Source organism: Ctenopharyngodon idella, chromosome 13 (assembly GCF_019924925.1).
Source record: "Ctenopharyngodon idella isolate HZGC_01 chromosome 13, HZGC01, whole genome shotgun sequence".
NCBI classification, from domain to species: Eukaryota; Metazoa; Chordata; class Actinopteri; order Cypriniformes; family Xenocyprididae; genus Ctenopharyngodon; species Ctenopharyngodon idella.
Genome location: NC_067232.1, coordinates 10,701,243 through 10,722,562, shown reverse-complemented (window position 1 = coordinate 10,722,562; position 21,320 = coordinate 10,701,243). Strand labels below are relative to the sequence as shown.

The following is a 21,320-nucleotide window of genomic DNA, read 5'->3' as shown; positions in this document are numbered from 1 at the left end:
GGCAACTTCTGATAAACTTGTCTCAAAAGGGTCCTGCAGACTATAGAGAGAAGGTACAGAATTTAATTCAGTTTTCGTCCATCTTGCTTCAACAGGGTTCTATCCACAGTGGTCAACCCCGAGGAGGCTCAGGTGCGAGAACAAGAAGTTCAGTCTCTGTTGGCAAAAGAGGCCATAGAACATGTTCCTCTTCATCCGATCTTAGATCTACGCCTACTGAACTGTACTCTGAGGACGTAGTTTAGAATGTGAACGTTGAAGTTAACCATGAACCAAATCAGATCCGAGGACTGGTTTGTCACAACATATCTAAAAGATGTATACTTCTATATATCCATCCTTCCTCAACAGGAAGTTCTTCACATTTCGGGTGCGAAGCTTACCAGTATTGCTTTCTTCCTTTCTGCCTAGCATTGTCACCCCACACCTTCACGAAGTGCATGGGCGCAGCTCTGCCTCCACTGCGACTCCAGGGCACTTGCATACTCAATTGCATCGATGATTGGCTAATTCTTGCGCAGTCCGAGGAGATGGCAGTTCAGCATCAAAATATTGTTCTCGTTCATATGAGGTGCTTGGGGTTAAGGCTGAACACCAAAAAGAATTTGCTGTCTCCACTACAGAGAACCACTTTTCTAGGCATGATGTGGGACTCAACTACACGGGCACATCTGTCTCCTTCTCGTATAGAGTCGATCCTTTCAGCCACAGGCAGGATCAAGCTAGGCCAGACTGTCACTGTTAAAAAAGTTTCAGAGACTGTTGAGACTCATGGCAGCTGTGTTTAACGTAATACCTTTTGGCTTTCTATACATGAGACCTTTGCAGTGGTTGCTCAAGACCACAGGATTTTACCCGAGGGGCAACCCCTTTTGCATGTTTACACGCGTGTCTTTCATACTTTGGTGATGTGGAAGAAACCTTGGTTCTTGTCCCAGGGTCCAGTGTTGGGTGCGCCTTGTCACCACAGAAAGACGCTTATGACAAACGCTTCCCACACAGAATGGGAAGCAATCCTAGAGGGTAGCTCAACGCAAGGTCTGTGAAGGGGTCATCATCTCTCATGGCACACAAATTGCCTGGAAATAATGGCTGTCTTTCTAGCTCTGAAACACTTTCTCCCAGATCTCAGGGGCTATCATGTGCTTGTCCGGACAGACAAAACATAGGTGGTCTCCTACTGTACTTTCTGCTCTGATTTTTCTGCTGGGCTATCCCCCTCCACGCTAAGGTTTACGTGGTGGCCATAGCTGCTTACCACGCAACTTCGGGTGATGGATCTTTAGAGGGAGACACCCTCTGGTATCTTGTTTCCTTCGTGGCACATTGAGCCTGCTATAAATGCGAGAGTTCTGGCCTCGAATTTGGCTGTGGTTCAATAGGTTTGTCCCTCGCACCCTTTGAACTATTTAAACTGTTTAAAAGAAGTAAACTTACTCACAATATGGCTTCTCACTAAGTAGTCTTGCAGGCATTTTATCCTCCTCCATTCATGTTGGTGGATACAGAGAAGCTTGATTTGCTTTGCCCAGTCAGGGCTTTTGAGTGTTATGTCCACCGATCTGCTCAGTCGCATAAGTGACCAGCTGTTGGTATGCTATGGCTCACCTGTGCAGAGTTTGTTGCACAGGTAAGCAAAGAGTTTGTTGAGGCCATCTCTGGAGCTTGCGAGGCGTGTGACCTTCCTTTGCCTCTAGTTATGAGGGCCCAATCTACTGGGACTATGGCAGCATCTAAGACTTTACCGTCTTAGGAGTTCTCTCCAAGAAGTTTGTGATGCAGCGGGCTGGATCTTTCCACACACATCCATCAGATTCTACAGCTGGATCTGGATCCTACGCCAGGGTCTCAGGTGCTTATATCCTAAGCTGTACTCAACATGATTCACACTAGGACAGGCACTTATCAGTATGGCGTAGTGGGTATTAACGTTCCCATAGCATCGTAACTTCAGACGCAGACGCAGTTACATTGAAAGGTAACGTCTCAGGTTACGATTGTAACCATGGTTCCCTGAAAAGGGAATGAGACGCTGCGTCACCCTGCCATACTACCTGCATGCCTGTGATCAACTTACTTCAGCCAAACAGAAGCTGACGATGTTTAGTCCGGGTTACCTTTATAGCTTCCACGGTACGCCGTCACGCATCACGAGACGACATTCCACCAATGAATGATTACATAAGTGCTTCAGATGCAATCACGCAGAGGCGTTCCCATAGTTCCCATGTCTTGTTCTCTTTTCAGGGAACCATGGTTACAGTCGTAACCTGAAACGTTTCACACCAGTGTTCATGGCTAATACTAAAAACAAAACCTGTAAAAATGGTTTTGTTAATAAAATGAAAACTGATAGTATAAATAAAATAAAATCTAAATCAAAATATTAATAGTAATTACTATAATAGTAATAATAAATGAACAGTTAGATGACAGATAGATGATACATTAGATAGTAGTAACTAGTCAATTTCCTACTAAAAAAGCCAAAGTTTGGGGATGTGAATATCTGTAATTGTTATTCTGTGGATTATACACTTACAATATACATACAGCACAGATGCAACTGTACATACAGTAAATTCAAGTAAACTGATGTTCAAAGACGCAAAATCTACCCGAATAAACACCACACATGGATGGACGGACATATGGACAGATAGACTGATAGACAGAACTTAATTTTGGCATTTATATTAATATGGTCACAAATATGTTGTGCCTCCCTATCTACTACATCCTAGATATGCATAAAGGTCAGAGACGTGGCCTGGTTATGCACATGCTCTGACACGTGCGGTGGCACTCAAGCGGGTGAACTAAGCCCGGTTCGAGCCTTTCTCCCTATTGTTTTCCATCACTCAAATGTGTATCTAAAATGTGTTGTGGCTGTCCATTATGAGAAGAAATGCTGAAGTAGGAAGAATGCAAGCATATCAAGCCAAATGTTTCCGCTTCTACTTGCTACAGTTAGATTGGACATGATAAGCGGCAAATAGAAGGCTAAACACTAATAATCATACATTAGACACTAAAGTGATCTTTTCTCTTTGACCTGGATTAGAAGGGTTGGATTCTATCTTTTCTGCAGTTTGAGTGATGTCACCGCTTTTTTTCCCAGCCGCTGTTTGAGTGTATTACATAATCAGACAAGCTCAAGCATCCCTGCAGCACTGATGACATCACACTCTGAGCCTGTCCATCACACGCTGGATAGTGTGAGAGTATGAGATAGAGAGGAATAGAAAGAATAAAGGGAAGTAAGAGATTAAAGAGAGAGAGAGGAGGGAACGGAAAGCGAGAGAAATAAAAAAAGAAAAAAATCTACACGCTACATTATGTGTATCTGCGTTTAACAGCGGAGAATAAAATCCCAGCGGGCCAGCTAAAAATAAATGCATCAAACAAGGCATAAGAGTGAGGACGAAATGGCTCTTCATCAGCAAAGACTTATCCTTAGGCATGCACTCCTTTATTTCATCAAAGCACTGGGGTCATTACGGCCTCTCGTAAGAAAACATAAAGCACAGAACACTAAGGAATGAGGGAGAAGCTGGTGAACGTGTGTGTATATGTGAGTGTGTCACGACTGTGGAATTCCACAGCTGCTCACGTGCACAGGGTGAAGCAGCCACAGCATGAAACACCAATTGCCCCGCCAGGTTCACTGACTTGCTGTAGGTTGCAACTATAGGGTCAGTTCTCTAATGTAGTGTAATGTAAGTTTAATGTACATCATAGTATGCTGGAAAAAATGTTCATAAGTATTTTAGTGAGTTTAAGATTATCATAATATCACAGGTGAACATGATGAATTTAAATAATTTCACTGCTTTGGTTTGAGCGGATGCTGCATTTTATTCACTTAATGTACTTTAAGATGATTATTTGGTAATCATCTTAAAGAAGATAAAAGAGATAAAAGAAGATATCTGAGAAATGTCTTAGTGTTTTTGTCCATACAATTAAAGTCAATGGTTACCAAAACTGTTCGTAACTAACATTCTTCAAAATATCTTCTTTTGTGTTCTGCAAATAAAAAGAAAGTCATTCAGGTTTGGAAGATATGAGGGTGAGTAAATTATGGCAGAATATTTGGGTGAACCATACCTTTAAGTTGTTTTCTAAGAAAGAAGAAATGAGAAGTAAGAGAAATTAATGTCAGATTATATTGGTAATCCAGTGGCTCAACTTGCCCCACTCTCCACTACCCATGTTACAAAAAAAGCAATATACTGCTGTACATTCATTAGAAACACACAGCATTCAACCTTAACATACAATGTACATTTGTGCTTATCAAGTTTTAGTACAGACTAACCGGAAAACACATGCCCAGCAATAAATAAATAAATAAATTAGCTCTTACACAATATTGCAGGTGTTTGTCATTAATGGAATATTGTGGTATTTATTATAAAATATTTGTGTGTTGGTGCGAAGGCAGGACAACCTGTCACTCATATGAGATCACAGCAATAGCAAACCACAACAATCTAATCAATTCCTGATAGACAAAGTCAAGTGCCACCCTACACTTTTTCTTGTTCGAGAAGTTGTTACGTCACAATTGTGAAGAAAAGACTATCGCAACATTCGTTTTAAAACAGGAGTACTGGAAACAGTGTTTCCAGTACAAAACAAGAGGAGTTTGATAGTTCAGGAAGTTCAGTGGGTTTAGTGTCTCAAGACGTTTCTCAGTGACCTTGAGGTGAATTCAATTTATCAAAATACATGCCTCCCTTGAGGTACTATCCTTGGCTATCCATTTTATCCTCCCTGGGAGAGGCAGCTCAAATATGTCTAGAGTCAGTTAAAATTGATTTTCATTATTAAGGAAAAACTGCATTAATGAGATTAATGGTGTGCTAAGATGTCTATGTTAACTTTGATTTATTGCTCGGGTTACACAGCAAATCACGCCGAGAAATACCAATTAGATGCTCGAGCAACTGATGAGAACGTCCCCGCAGGTGTCAAAAGATTCAACAAACGTGGTGGTTCCTGTGATCCCGCTTACTGGAGTCCATGAGATCACACGGCATTCAGAGAGAAAATAATTAATTCTCACTGTTTTCTGCAATAATTTGTACACACTTTATCACAAAACACTGTTATGTGTTAATGTGTATAATGATTACAGCAACATTTTATGAGAATGTCTAATTACGCCATAACTGTACACGGAAATACTGAAAAAGTGACGTGCCCTAGGTTGCTCTGCTGAAAGTTGCTTCATTACTGTGGTTTGTGAAAGAGCTGTAGATGGGTTCAACTTGCAGGTACCTGTATACTACATGAGTCAGAACACAGACCCACGCAAGGACAAGAAAACCTCACACCACTGCCACACAACATCTGCGGGAGTGTGGGTGTGCGCACGGATTTGTGCGTGTTCACATGCGTGTGCTTACAGCAGGGGTGTGTGTCGTTACTGTTTATGTGAGTATGCATGCTATGCTTTTTTTCTGGTCCTTTGTCAGAATTAATTGACAGATCTGAACATTAAATGCACATGCTTTCACTATGCCGTAACATGCTACACCTTAGTGACCCTGCACACTCCACGCTACACCATGCACATTTAATATAATATACAATATAATACTCTGTAAATGTATCATGCAGACTGTACACTACACCCTAAACACTATTCGCTACACCCTACACAATATAGAGCATGCTACAACCTATGAGCTATACGCTACATCCACTATATTCTACACTTGACAGACTACATGCTACACTCTGTACAGTACCTTATATGCTACACGATGTTACATCTTACAAACTATGCACCACATTCTACACTCTAATTCTAAAACTATGTGATACACCCTAAAAACTACATGCTATAGCCCACACCTTTAACATAATAGAGAACAACACTCGGGTTGCGCAAGTAAAAAATACCTTCATTTTCTCCATAGGAGAATAGATTTTTAACTTATAAACCATTAAAGACAGACCTAGTGTGAGCTACAATGTTGTCAAATGATGGAATATCCCTTTGTTGAAGCCGTCAATCTGCATTATTTGCAATTTATTTAAATAGGGTTCTTCATTACCCATGATTCTACAAAGAAATCTCCATTAATCAGAGCATTGCAACCAGCAAATAATGCAACAAAAAACCTATTCCATGAATCGAATAACTAGTCAGTCTCCCTTCGCTCTCAAACAACTTAAATATTAGTGTATATATGCATGCATATTTTGTATATATATATATATATATATATAAACTATTCAATATCTTTAAATCAGTATACCATTTGGGAAGAGACAGTGGCAACAAGTGGAGGAAAATGGGCAAAATCCACAGAATAAGAGAAAAAAGGTTTTGTTGTGCCTTTGGATATCAGAATCGGAATGCAAAAAAGACAGTCTTAATTTTTATAGAATCCCGTTAGTGAAGACGCCCTTTGAAGCTAAACGCATACGTTTATGTTGCAAGTCACAGACTGGACTGATGAATCATGCAATGAATAGTCTACTATTAAAGCATGAATTTGATGTAAACAGTAAGTCTACATAATATCACATATGCAGTTCATAGGGGACATACATACATAGCCATACAGTTACAGCATGAAATAATATTTAAACCCATAACATATTACATAGATAACTTTTAAACATGTAACATTTTTTATCTCACAATTCTGACTTTTTTCTTGCATTTGCATGTTTATAGGCTATCTCCCAGTTCGGACTTTATAACTCGCAATTGTGAGTTTATATCAATTCTGAGGGGGAAAAAAAGTCAGAATTGCAGGATATAAACTTGCAATTTTGTGGAAAAAAGACAGAATAACAAGTATGTCTCACAATTCTGTTTTTCCTTCTAAGAATTGTGAGATATAAACTCGAAATTAGATTTTTAAAAATTCTTTTATTCCATGGCTTCCACAGACTGCTACTGCAGAACTGTCATTTTCTGCCATTAGGTTGGCTCCATCGCTGTTTGCAAACACCCAAATGGTCTATAGTTTTATATTTCTCATTATACTTTTTAATTCACTTATCTAATTCACAATGCTTTATGGGATTTAATTTCTTTCCCTCATTAAAGCTGCCAAATACACAGTCTTGTAGCTTTAACTTTTTATCTGATTTTCAAATACTTCAAAATTTGTTGTGATTCACCTCATAGCTGGTTGGTTTGGTTCATGGTTCTTATATCTTGTTATCAAAGACTTAAAAAAAAAAAAATGAATGAAAAAAAAAAAACTCCTTATGCTCTCAATACTACTTTACAGTAAACTTCACATCATCCCATTTTATCTGACCTCAATGACATTTGCCTTGACTTACTGTACAACTAATAATGAACACATCAGACCAATAAAGAAACTAAGAGGTTCAAAATTGTGGTCTAATAGGACTTAATTCAAAAAGCTCAATAGCTTTTATACAATGTAGATTTTTCCTATACACGGCTTGGTTTTCCTCAGAAACTGACTTGCTTTGGGGAATGGTTCTGATAGCTAGAAGTAAATATTTGAGAGATGAGATTACAGCTACAGTAAATCAAATCTAAGTCTGACCCAACATTTCATCATCAAAGATGATGCAAACCTTGATTTCATGCAGGTGTGGATGTCATCTAAACGCCCAGAGGGCAAAGAGTAATATTGCTTCTCATATGCACAATAAAACAGATGCATTATCAGACCCTTTTCTCGCTGCGTCTCTAGATTATGTCTCTGAGTTTGCATGAGTGATTACAATGTTTGCCATGTTTTGATGTGGCGTTCTCAAACTATTTCAGGAACTGGGGGAATCTGCAACATTGTGCAACATCATCTTAATGTCCATTTATAGTAAAGCTCAAATGTGTACACAAACCCACATACACAAAAACAGATACACCCTTAGAGAAGGAGCAATAGATGCTGATTCGCAGCGACACATCGCGTGTAGCAGACTTTGTCGTCATTGCGCTGAGTAATTTGACATTTAGACACCCCCCCACACGCATCCCACTCCCATCCCCCCTTCATAGTGGAAAGATCATACCTCCAGCTTTAACACACTGAAAATGTATAATATAATGTGTAATTTGACAACGAGTCATTAAAGGTATAAAAGATGTTCTAATAAAGGGATGAACCTTTTTGGACTTTCTTGCTGTCATCTTTCTTTCTTCAGTCTTACCAATATGTGAAGTCTTGTTAGGTTGTGTTCATCCATGAACTAAGAGAATTCATCTGCATTACTTGGAGCTAATTCATGTGTGTGAACAATATGTTTGTGTGCATTTAGTCATCCTGCCATGTTCAATGGCAAACCAATGCATTCAGACATCAAAGTGCTTGGATAGCGGGAAAAAACACAATTTGCCAAAATATATCAGCCAGTTCCTGGTTAAACAGGAAACTCAGATTGAGCCCAATACCTCACACAGCTAGAAAATAGGCAAAACATTTGTAAGTCACTTTGATCTCCAATCAATAAATGTAAATATCCAACATCCACTTTTGTTGATTCACTCCACTATTAACCTTTTAATAACCTGAATAAAATACTTTTTTGTTTGTAAAGCCTAAATAAATATTTTTTTCTTACATTGGTTTCTGAAAACATATTTCAGCATTTTAGCCCTCAGCGAGAATGTGAAGTAGGAAACCATTGCCTAAGTGGTGCCTCTTTGTAAACTGGCACCACCATATTACTATATACTAAGTCAAAATTACCCTATCAGTATTTAAATTGGTACCAAGTCAATACAAAAACTTTATAAATTATATAATGATACCAGTGTTTCTGCAGTAAAGTTCAAATCGGTACACGTTTAAGCTATTATTACTGTTAACTAGCTAAAAAACAAAAATAAGGACTCTGGCCTGGTCAGATCACAGCAAAAACTAATACTAGCCAAGTCCAAACATTAAAAACAACAATAAAATAATAACAAATGAACAATTTACAAGCAGCACAAATAAATACAAGAGAACAAATATACAAATGAAATAAACAGTACTTTACAGTGTTTTTAAAATGGTATTACTGTATGAAGTAAATATGCACAAATACAGAAGTTATTTAGTTAGGTACAGTGAGTGATTCTCTCTTTTTCCTTTGTTGTTTAATAACAGGGATAGTTCACCCAAAAATGAAAATTCTGTCATTAAATGAAATGAAAATTCTGTCAAACAGCGTTGCATTACCACGCGCGACCCCTTCTGGATTGTAGTGTGGATTGCCTGTGACTGCATTCATCTTCTGACTATGCACCGAACTGTGACATCCATACCATGACAGTTCGGGACGAATATATGTATAAAAATATGCACATTATATTACATATAATGCATAACTCCCCTCATGTGTGCATACACACACAGTCTTGCACATTCTGACCTTCTCTTCTACATGTGACAGAGCTCCTCGGGCCAGTGCATCCTCCTGAATCCACATTACCACTGTCCTCAGCCTGTCATGCTGTCCGCAGGCCATTCTTTATTCAGAGTTACATCACAACTCCACAATAAAACACACACTATAGTACACACTCAACATGCATGCTTTATTTAACTCCAAACACACGCTGGTAATGTGATGTAGACCGTTGTAATGGAGTGACACGGCTATTCCCAGAGGAAACAGAATGGAATAATACCACATGCAAGTATAAAAGCATATACACTACCGTTCAAAAGTTTGGGATCGGTAAGTCTTTTTTAATACTTTTATTCAGCAAGGATGCATTAAATTGATCACAACTTACCATATAGACATTTATAACGTTACAAAACATTTATATTTCAAATAAATGCTGTTATTTCAACAGCATTTATTTCCACAAAAATATGAAGGATCATGATTGGAGTAATGACTGCTGAATATTCAGCTTTGCCATAAGAGGAATGAACTATATATTAAATATATTAAAAATAGACAGCAATTTTAAATTGTAATGATATTTCACAATGTTACATTTTACTGTATTTTGGAACAAATAAATACAGCCTTGCTGAGCAAAAGAGACTGCTTTCATTTTTTTATTTTTTTTTTTTTTTTTAAATCCACCCCCAAATCATATTTTAAAAATAATAAATAAATATGTATATATAAGTATCTTAAGTTTTAAACTTGTCCCATACATGAGGTGAGATATGCTAAGTGGTCCAACTTATGATTTTTGCCTGGTAGATGGAAAAAAAGTGGCAAAATATCCATAAATTTACACTGAAAAGCGAAAAAATTTAGGGATTAGAATATCACATAGACTTGGCAATGGACTAATTTGACTTACAACTTAAAGCTACTCAGAACACCCAGCAACAGCATAGAAACATGCTAACAACAACAAAGAACACCTTAGCAACCATACAGCAACTATCAACACCTATAGCACCTTAACATCTTAACCTAGTTAACTTAATTTAACCTGCACAATATTCATCGGTTTGTAGCAATGAGGAAGAGGATGATGATAATGATGATGATGATTATGAATCCTCGCCCAGAGTTTCCACACCTTTAACCAACTCAAGCCTGCCTGGACTTAAAGAATCAACATCCCTTCTACAATTCGTGCTTGCATGATGCATTTCTCTCGCTCTCTCTCTCTCTTTAAATCCTCTGCCTCAGCATTTCCCAGAAATCTCTCCTCAAAGGGAAAGGAGTCACAGGAAAAACCTGGTTAGTCACAGTGAAGAGGACAACAAATATCTGTTTGAGCCTGTCTAAAATATCCAGGTTGAGCCACCAGGGAATGTCTCCTGAGAAAGCCTCTGTTTATTCTGAGTGATGCGCTTTTACTTTGAGTTACTTGTTTGTCTGATGGTAGCTCAGAGTCAGCTAGAAAGAGCATGGGTAAAGTAAAACTTGGAAACAAAACATCTTAAGGGTTCTCTTTTTTTCTGTTCTGTACTTGTGGCAGGAGGGAGGCTTGTCCAAAGCATATGGCTTTGAAGCAGAGTGAAAGAAGATCTGTGGGTCTCCTCAGAGATGTTCTCATGTTCTACAGAGCATAAAAAAATAAATAAAAAAAAAACTCGGATGGGAATTTACTAAGAATGAACGGCACCTACTACTAGCATTGCTTATTTAAAAATCTGAGCAGGCTGCAATTTCCCATCTTGCAGACCGATAATTATTTTAATGTTATGGCCAATAACTTAAAATTAGCTGATATTAAAATGTTTACTATATTGTATGTACTAGTTTGTCTAAATAAATTACAAATAAAGCACAATACTAACTAAAATCAATAATTTTAAAGGCTACAAAAGAATTTATGCATTACAACATTATAATGTACAGTATGAAAAATACATTTTGAGATTCACTTAAGATTACATTTAACAGTGTTAATAAATTATTAGTGTTTTTACAGACTAACTTTAAGTGTTAAAAAAACGTATGTCAAAAGTAAAAATAGAAGTGAAATAAATAATATCCACAAATAAATATCCAATATCGACTGATACAGATACACTAGTTTGGGGTCAGTATGATTTTTCTATTTCGTTTTTTTTCTTCTTTTTTTTTTTATTATTTATTTGAAAAGAAAGAAATTAATATTTTCGTTCAACTACTACTTTTGTTCAAAGTTATAAATGCTGTTCTTTAGAACTTTCTGTTTATTAAAGAATGCTGAAAAAAATGTATCAGAACAACTTTTTTAACATTAATAATAAGAAATGTAATATAAGCAAATCGACATATTACAGTGATTTCTGAAGGATCATGTGACACTGAAGACTGGAGTAATGACTGCTGAAAATTCAGCTTTGCCTTCAAGGGAATAAAATACATTTTACAATATAATTAAATAGAAAACATTTATTTTAAATTGTAATAATATTTCACAGTATTAGTTTTTACTGTATCTTTGATCAAATAAATGCAGCCGTGGTGAGCATAAGAGACTTCTTTCAAAACATTTTAAATATCTTACCGACCCCAAAACGGTAGTGTAAATAAAAAAAAAAAGTCTAATAATGGTCAATAACCAATATGCTATATGGTGCATTCTTGGTGTATGTTTGTAGGAGAAAGGACAGAAAAACAAAAATGCAGAAACAAAGAGAGAAAGAGTGAGTGACAATGCAAAAGAGAGACAAACTGTGTTTATAACTGCAATATTGGCGTTTCGGTAAAGCGCACAGTAAGCACATTTTCAGTCCTTTCTCTACACTGATTGTGCAAATGCAGCTCAAATAGCTAGAGAAAGGAGATCTGAAACTGAGCCTTTGAGGCGAGGGAGGTGTAAACTGTAAACAAAGGCCATTTGAGAGCACACAACTCGCCGTTCAGAAGGCACGATCCAATGAGAACATTGACTGCTTCCATTTGTCTTCAGTGGACACTGTAGGATTCATGTAGACACAGAAGAGGTCTGACATGTAAGCAGTTCTGCTTCATTAGAGGAACATAAATATGACTGACACAAAAGGAAAAAGTCCCTCTCCTACCACAAAAAGTTCACTATCGGGGAGGACAAAAGCTTTTATTATTAGTGCAGAACTAAAAATGCCAAGTTAGTTCACTTTGCAGCTTTCCATGAACAGCTGTAGAAAGTTCAAGTGGTAGAAAGTGGTTAAATGACCAAGCTGTGTACCGCATTCTGAATGTTCATGTTTCATTATGTGCTGTGTTTGTTTTCTAAACTCTGTGTGTGTGTGTTTTGTGAATGTGTGTATAGGGCAGCCGCCTGGCTAACTACCCACGCAGCACTGCAACATGGGCATCCCACTGATTAATCGCTGTTTCTTGGTCTTTCTGGCCATCTATATTCATTCCCTCTGTCCCTTCTCTGTCTCGTGGCTTTTATGTGACTGCACTCTTTACAGTTGTCGTTTTATTCCCCTTTTTGCCACTTTTAGACTTGCGTAATGGGACACTGGTATATTTATAATTAGACCCATAGTGCTAAAATGAAAATTCTGTCATTGTTTACTCACCGTCATGTCGTTCCAACTTGTATGGGTGTTGTTCTTCTGTGGAACATGCTTTAAAAAAAACAGTCAAAACATTCTTGAAAAATGTATCATTTGTGTTTCGAAGAAAAAAGGAAGTCATACAGGTTTGGAATGACATGAGGGTCAGTAAATGATGACAGAATTTTCATTTTGGGTAAACCAGTGTTATTTTAATATCACTGATGTGCTATTATATATATATATATATATATATATATATATATATATATATATAAAAATATTTTGAATTCGATTTTATTTTTATATTTTCTGTTTAAATTTTTATTTTAGTTTTAGTAAATTTGTTGTTTATGTCAATTTTATCCTTTTTTTTTTAATATGACTATATAGTGTTTTTTATGGTTTTAGTTTTAGTTAATAATAACCCTGGGGTGAACGTTGCCTTTAATAGCACTAATATTTTAAACTTCAGTTTCAATCAGTTTCATGTGACTAAATGACAGAAATGTAGAAAGAAGATATTTCAGGTAAGTACTGAAAAGATAAAAATAACATTGTGGTCTTCCTGTGGAGGACATCAGCATGGCAACCGCAAAGAGGAAACAAAGAGAGAATAGACAGGGGTAAAAAAGGTGAGAGCAGGCATTATCTGCCAGATCGTCCAAGTGTAGTCACATTTCAACAGTCCTATTCTCTCTGCCGTAAGCCTAATGTCAGCACAGCTCTCAAAGGTCAGGTCACATGACTCATCTGCTAGCCAAATGTCCAACTGCGTAGATAGAAACACAAAAACAGGAGCACACTTCAGCTAGAGGAAGTAAACACAATATAATAAGATGGAAGAAAATGATAGCAGAGCAGCTCTGTCACAGTAGGATATGGCAAATGCAAACGCCATATAATATGTTAAAAAACAAATGACAAAATGAGCAAGATCAAATCTGGTCTGAAAACACTGAAGGAAGAATTCCCTGTACTTCTGAGTAAATGTTGAGTTAAAATGCATTGTGATTTGTTTTTATAGGTTAGCCGTAATTGTTCAGATCAAAAAATATTTTTATTTTAAAGGATTAGTTCACTTCAGAATTAAAATTTCCTGATAATTTACTCACCCCCATGTTATCCAAGATGTTTATGTCTTTCTGTCTTCAGTCAAAAAGAAATTAAGGTTTTTTAAAATGTTTCCCCTTTAATGAAAATAATAATAATAATTATAAAATTCTGAAAATTCAGTCTGGTTCAAAGGTCATAATCCATCAGCATTGCTTCCAGTCAGTCACTGTTATTGCTTGAGCAACATTAAATGCTGTGTGACAGACAATGGGAGTTGATGGATGAAGAGATAATTAACAGCTAATTAGCTTCAGTAATCAAGCTAATGACGGGTTGTCTGATTGTTATGATGCATTTGTGAATATTCAGGAAGTGCCGAGGAGGATCTGTGCACAGGCAGAACTCCTAAAGATTCACGGGAGAACGCATGAAAAATTAAATGACTACGAATACACTAAGGATGAAAGAATGCTGAGAGAGGGAGATTCTGCCTTCAAAGCTCAATAAAGGTATATAAAGAGAGAGAATACATTGTCAGAAGCAGTTGTACATAAAAGTATCAGTAATATTATAATTATTATGAAATAATTATGAAAATTCAGCTTTGCCATCACAGGATATATATATCCTGTGATGGCAAAGCTGAATTTTCAGCATCGTTAGTCCAGTCTTAAAAGTCACATGATTCTTCAAAAATCATTCTAATGAGCTGATTTGGGGCTCAAGACACATTTCTTATTACTATCAATGTTGAAAACAGTTGTCCTGCTTAATATTTTTGTGAAAATCATGATACTTTTTTTTCAGGATACTTTGATGAATAGAGAGTTCAAAAAACAGCATTTATTTAAAATAGGATTTTCAAATTAATGCTTAAAATAGAAATATTAAACATTATAAATGTCTTTTGAACAATTTCTTGCAACCTTGGTATAAAGTATTGATATTAAAGGCAAAACAAGGTCCCTCTGTCACAGCACAGTAATAGGTCTCCAGTCTAATATCACTTTGTCAAAAATAGCCTATACTTTTGATGTCGAAATATCTTGTTTGCAGCCATGAGACCAAAACGTGGCATCACAAGTTGCAGGAGTGACTTCTGTAGTTTGTAATGATAACATATATAGGGCATTCACTCATGCATTTAAATGCTGTTGTTATTCCCAATCCCAACACTTGTGTATGTGTAGCAAAAAACAGGTTTGAATATCAAGATATGAGTAAGACTTCTTCTCTAGTGTAATGTGTAGACTTCCACAGCTGTATTAAAGGAAGAATAGTTTAAACAGCAGAGTAAGGAAACCCTCAGCCTTGTGCCAAGGCGCCAGGCTGGTGTTGGAGACGGGTGGGGGAGCGGGCATCTGGACACGAGCGAGAGCTTAAGAGCACAGCTCACTCTTTAACGGCAAGATCAAGGAGATGCTTGGCAAGGAACACAGCCTCCTAAAACACCAGGACCCCACTTGGAAACATTCACCCAAATCCGCCCACAGAAAAAAAACACAAACAAAAGCAGGCAGGCCACGCTGTGTTACGGACGCAAAGCTGCTCCCTTTACACCTCATAACAGCAGAGCCGGGCCGTAACACACTGAGCTCACTGTAAATACAATGGCTCCCCTTGGAAAATGACCTCCTCTGTTTTATTTCTGGACAGATGTCAAATCATAAGTTTTGCTGTATCTCACTATCCATAAGACTTCACATTCTTCTGCATTCACTGCAGATTAAGTGTTTCCCTCAAGCCTAAATCACTCACTTTTTCTACTTTAACCACATTTAAAATATAAAAGTCATGCCAACACATATAAAATAACAGTATTTATGACATACAGTGGCCCCAAAGTACACACACATTTAACAATATATGCATACCTGTAGTTTCACTGCATTAGAAACAAAATATTAAACTAAGTGGCATCTGCAACAAATAACACTCAAATAATTCCCACAATCATCTTTTTTGAGCCATTTGTGCAGTTAATTTTAACCAATTTTTGTCTTCATTTTGAACAATATACACTACCATTCAAAAGTTTGAGGTAATTTTTTTTTTATTAGAAATTAATACCTTTATTAATCAAGGACGCATTAAATTGATCAAAAGTGTCAAAAGTTGCCTATTTCAAATAAGTTCCGCTTTATTGAACTTTCTATTCATCAAAAAATCCTGAAAAAAAAAAATTAAGCTGCACAACTGTTTACAACTATAATAATAAAAATGTTTCTGGAGCACCAAATCAGCATATTACAATGATTTCTGAAGCATCATGTGACACTGAAGACTGTAATGATGCTGAAAATTCAGCTTTGCCATCACAGGAATAAATTACATATATTCAAACAGAAATCAATAGATTTTACTGTATTATTGATTACATAAATGCAGCCTTGGTGAGCATAAGAAACTTTTAAATGCAGTAAAATAATTGTACCGACCCCGAAGCTTTGAACAGTAGTCGTGCATATTATTTTATAATTCAAAATCAAACTCGTATCTAGTTTCACACTTAATTTTGTGAAATGTTTTGCTATTACGGTTTGTGCAATATTTGTTTTAAAAATAAATGCCTGTGGGTTTGATATTTAGTTATATAATACAAAGACATTCATACATTTTTAAGTCTGGCTGTTATCCAAATGCTTTTTGGGGCCACTACATAAAACATGTATAAAATACAAAAGGCTGACTATATGAATATGCATAAAGTACCAGAGCAACAAACAAACTAAGTACTGAAGTGGAATCAGATACTAACAGTGTGCTGTAGTAAATCCTGGTCTATGGTAAACGCATTGCAGGGGGGAAAGAGGAGAGCTTTGAAAGAAGAGGGAGACGGTCAATCAATAGACCCACAGAGTATCGATGACCCCTTTGTTCAGCCTCGCCTTTCCCTCAGACCTGTTCTAATTGGCCTCTTCACATTGTCCAAGAGTGTGGAGCAAAATGTAGCATAGTGAATCAAATTACAGCAGATCTACACCAACTGTGCAAATAAACAATGAATAACAATGAGGAAAAATAATGAGGAACAGATTGGAAACGTCAAATTGTTTATACTAATTCTGTCAGAAATTAAAAGTGGGTGTGAATGTATTTACTGTGAGATCCCGTACAGGCATTAGCCAAATTGCAAATCAAACTCATCCAAAGCTGCTGATCAAGTTCTATTCTATTTGGACTACGACTTTTCTTAGCGCAGCTTTACTTTCATAGACCTCATTTGTAGATTTTAATGTCTTAATTAGGTGACATGTTTGGTCTTCAACTTGACCAGAAATCCATTGTTAACCTTTGACCTGGCCACGGCTCACAGGTCTCTATAGTTTGAAATACACATTATGTTTCCTAGCCTGCAGCGAGCCCCAAAAGAAACAATAGCAAAGTCTATGTCAGCAAGATTACTCACTCAGAACGCAACAAAAGGGTTAGTGTCTGAGTTACTGATGACAGAGTCCTGATATAGGACTAACACCTCTGTGAACTCACAAATCAGTGGAGAACAAATAAGAGACATGAGAATATTTCATCACTTGATTTTGAGGTTTATATAAGTCTTATGCACATCCCAATGTGGAAATGCTACCATCAAAAAACAATTTCAGAAGTGAAACTTCGCATGACTTCTTGCTTAATCACATTGTGATGTTGTTTCCAGTTAATCGTGACATTAGTCATCTGTCATGCTAAGTTCCTTACAAAAAAACAATCATCTTCCTGTTTCATCTGTGCCGCTGAACTAAAAGAGCAGGTAGATTGTGTGAGGTTTTATGCGTGTGTGGTGCTAAACCTCTTACCAGGCGGTGTGCAGTTCTTTTCAGCATTGGGCCCAACCTGCACCTCATCGGTGTAGTTGCTGTCAATGTCAAAGTCCTGCAGCAGCCTGCGACTCTCCCACTTCTCACTGTCTTCATCTGAGAGACCGGACAGGCTGTAACCTGCAAAACACACAGGAAAAGCATTGCTATTAACCATGGCTAGATTCACCTACAGCAGACTTATTTGGGTTATAAAAGATATGACAAAGTGTCACATTTGACACGAACCCTCCAATATGACAGTCCTCTTGCAAGGTACCCAATAGTAAATTAACAAATAAATGACACCAACATATGATAAATATTTGTAAAGTATTATCTAAAAAACATTTACTTTTCTATTTTAATATATTTTAAAATGTAATTTATTCCTGTAATGGCAAAGCTGAATATTCCTGATTTGGTGCTCAAGAAACATTTCTTACTATTATCAATGTTGAAAACAGTTGTACTGCTTAATACTTTTGTTGAAACTGTGAATTTTTTTTTATCAGTATTGAATAGAAAAAATAGAATTTAAAAAAATATGAGTTTTTGTAGCAATCTTTACTGTCACTTTTGATCAATTTAACGTGTCCTTGCTGATAAAAGTATTAATATCTTGTTATATGTTGCAACATATATATATATATATATATATATATATAGTCAAACCAAAATTTATTCAGACACCTTGAAAATTTTATTCATTAATACAGTTTATTCACTATAGTTTAATAAAATGTGAATAAAATATAACAAGATCTCAGAGTTAAACTGTGTCAGAAAAAAAAAATCGTAATTATGTCAGATAACACTTAAGCAAAACATGGTCAGGTCAAAGTGTCTGAATAATTTTTGGTTTCAAATTTTTATAAATTTTACCGGTAGTCCACTGTATGAAGAATTTTTTTATATAATATGTCACAGTTTACTTTATTTTGCTATCTTTACTTAGATAAATGAACTATAGTGTCCTGTACCCACTAGTAAAAATATATCAAAAATATCAAACATGTCTGAATCATTTTTGGTTTGACTGATATATATATATATATATATATATATATATATATATATATATATATATATATGTGTGTATGTATATATGTATATGTATATATGTATGTATATATATATATATATATATATATATATATATATATATGTATATGTGTGTATGTATATATGTATATGTATATATGTATATATATATATACACACACACACCATAGTGAAGAATATTGTCCCGATTAAGTCTCATCTAAACATAATCTTCAATAAAAAGAGAAGGCAGATAAATTTGTGTACTGAATGTAATTTTGACAGCACAAACACACAATACATTCAAATGGAAAAGACAAAGACAGTATTTTAGTCAGTCACCACTCTTCCATACTTAATCCGAGTGTGACAGTAATCTACATTTATTCATTTACTAGATGCTTTTATCCACACACCTCCAACAGAGGAGCAAGATATCAGCAAAAACAGTTGGTAGATGTGACACTTCCAACCAAAACTGAGTCGAGAACTGAACTGAGCTGGATGATGACATCACTGTTTACTCCAGTGCTGATATAGATAAATTAACTAAATTAATAACTATTGATTCTTACAATGGAATGAATCAATACTGAATTTACTTAAGATGGATAATGACACCATTTTCTTTAAGAGCTGCTGTGCAGCCAAAATTATATACCAGTTATCACTGTAAAGCTGCTTTAACACAATCTGCATGGTTAAAAGCACTATATAAATAAAGGTGACTTGACATGACTTGACTTGACTTGAGATGGCTAATGAAACATCTGCCTAGACATCCACAAATTACTGATGCCTATTGGAAATGCATTGGCTTTGAATGTCAATTTGAGAATTGCAATTTTTTTCCCCATCTATTATTAGCTAGACTTATAATACAAACTAAAATTCATAACGCAGCTGAGTCTCAGAGTCACGGATCTAAGTTGGGCTCCTCGCAGTGTTGTTTTGGGCAGGTTTGACCAGTCCAGCCAAGTATTACTGTGTGATATCTCCTATTCACACTGCATTCACAGGGACACAGTGAGCCGGAATGTGTTACATACTGTTAAAATCTCACAGGCTCCACTTCTCATTTGTGTTACTGTGAGCAACAGAACCCCGAAAGTCAGCTGGAGAATATTCATGAGGGCCGTCTGTGGTGCAGAGTGAGGCCGAGGCGTAATATAAATGACATCACGCGGCGAACGCTCCTGCAGCAGCGCCTCGGTCCGGGCTTGTCTGGGAGGGGGTGATTATTCTGGCAGCACTGTCATCTGGGTCGCTTTGTCCTCAAGCGCCTCTGCCCTGACTCCACTCCGCTTAACCGTCTTCCTGAGCGACTCTTTTCAGAGCACTAGCCCCCACTTACCGCTCCAGTCGCTATAAATAAAACCTCTATATTTATCAAAAAAACAGCACTCACGATGGGGCTTTGGGGCTGCGTTGTGCATTGTGACGTGACGCATTTTGACATTGGGATGTGACGTGAACAGTGATGCAGAACTGGGATCTGGTTGTAAGGAGAGTGTCAGAACATCCTGTTCTTCTTCTATGGTACTGATAGGAAACTTGAGTTTGTCTTCATCATCAAAAAAAAAAACAAAACAAAAAAAAAAAAAAACTGATCCAGGCACTGACATTCCTAGTAAAAACTGTTAATAATTCATCGCCCCCTGAGATGTCAAAAGAATCATGTAGTGAAGTGAAGACGGTTGTGACACTTTTGGAAAATGTGACACCTTAGTGTATTCCTCATAGTAAAGAGACAGCAGCGATCTGTCTGGTACATGAGAGACGAGCAAGCTAAATACAAAACTGAGCCACACAGACTATTCATCGTCATATGATACCTCCATTTTTCTAGGGGAAATTCACTAAGAATGAATTGTGCTGCTTATTTGAGCACAATATTTCTGCTGTTTTAGAACAGGATTCACTAAAGGAATTATGTAAATTAGGCAGTGGCACAAATGTGCTCACAAAACCTATACTGAATGCAATTTTCACACCACAATTCCTGATTTTGCAGGCTAGTTCTGAGTGTTAGGTTACAGAGGATGCAGCAGACTAGGGGTAAATTCCCTTTCGAGGAAAGTCATTTCACTCTGTGGCCATATTCGCAATGTCTCCGGACAGCTATTTTGAGCATGTAAGACCAACTGCTATCTACTTGAATGGGGAAATACCGAAATCTCAAAAACTGTGTATCAAACTCACATTTAAATAACATTTCAAATCAGCTACAAAATCTGACATGAACTGCCCAGTAAATTTTATTTCTTAGGCTCAAATAGCATTTGAAAGCATAAATTTCAGGTTAGTCCAACCAAAGCGCATGTGCATGCGCAGATTGTTTCTATGGGAACTGGAGCTTCTAACAGCAGCTGCAGTGATGCAATGACTTTACCAATTGACCCTTCGCCAGGAGTTTGATTGACAGGCGATCTAACCAATCATAACGCCAAATCCGCCTGTCTGACAAAGCAGTCAGGGTAGTTAGTAGATTAACGTTGGTGGACTTGAACTTGAAAAATGATGTGTATTG

At 36.7% G+C, this 21,320-nt stretch overlaps 1 protein-coding gene across 1 annotated transcript in view; it reads right to left on the bottom strand.

The window, feature by feature from the left end:
• The window catches only part of slc24a3 (solute carrier family 24 member 3), a 75,087-nt gene that overhangs the window by 33,801 nt on the left and 19,966 nt on the right, over positions 1–21,320 (bottom strand). The window contains exon 2 of the mRNA XM_051917418.1: positions 17,747–17,887. Coding sequence (XP_051773378.1) covers positions 17,747–17,887 — 141 coding nt within the window. The remainder of the gene's footprint in view (positions 1–17,746; positions 17,888–21,320) is intronic.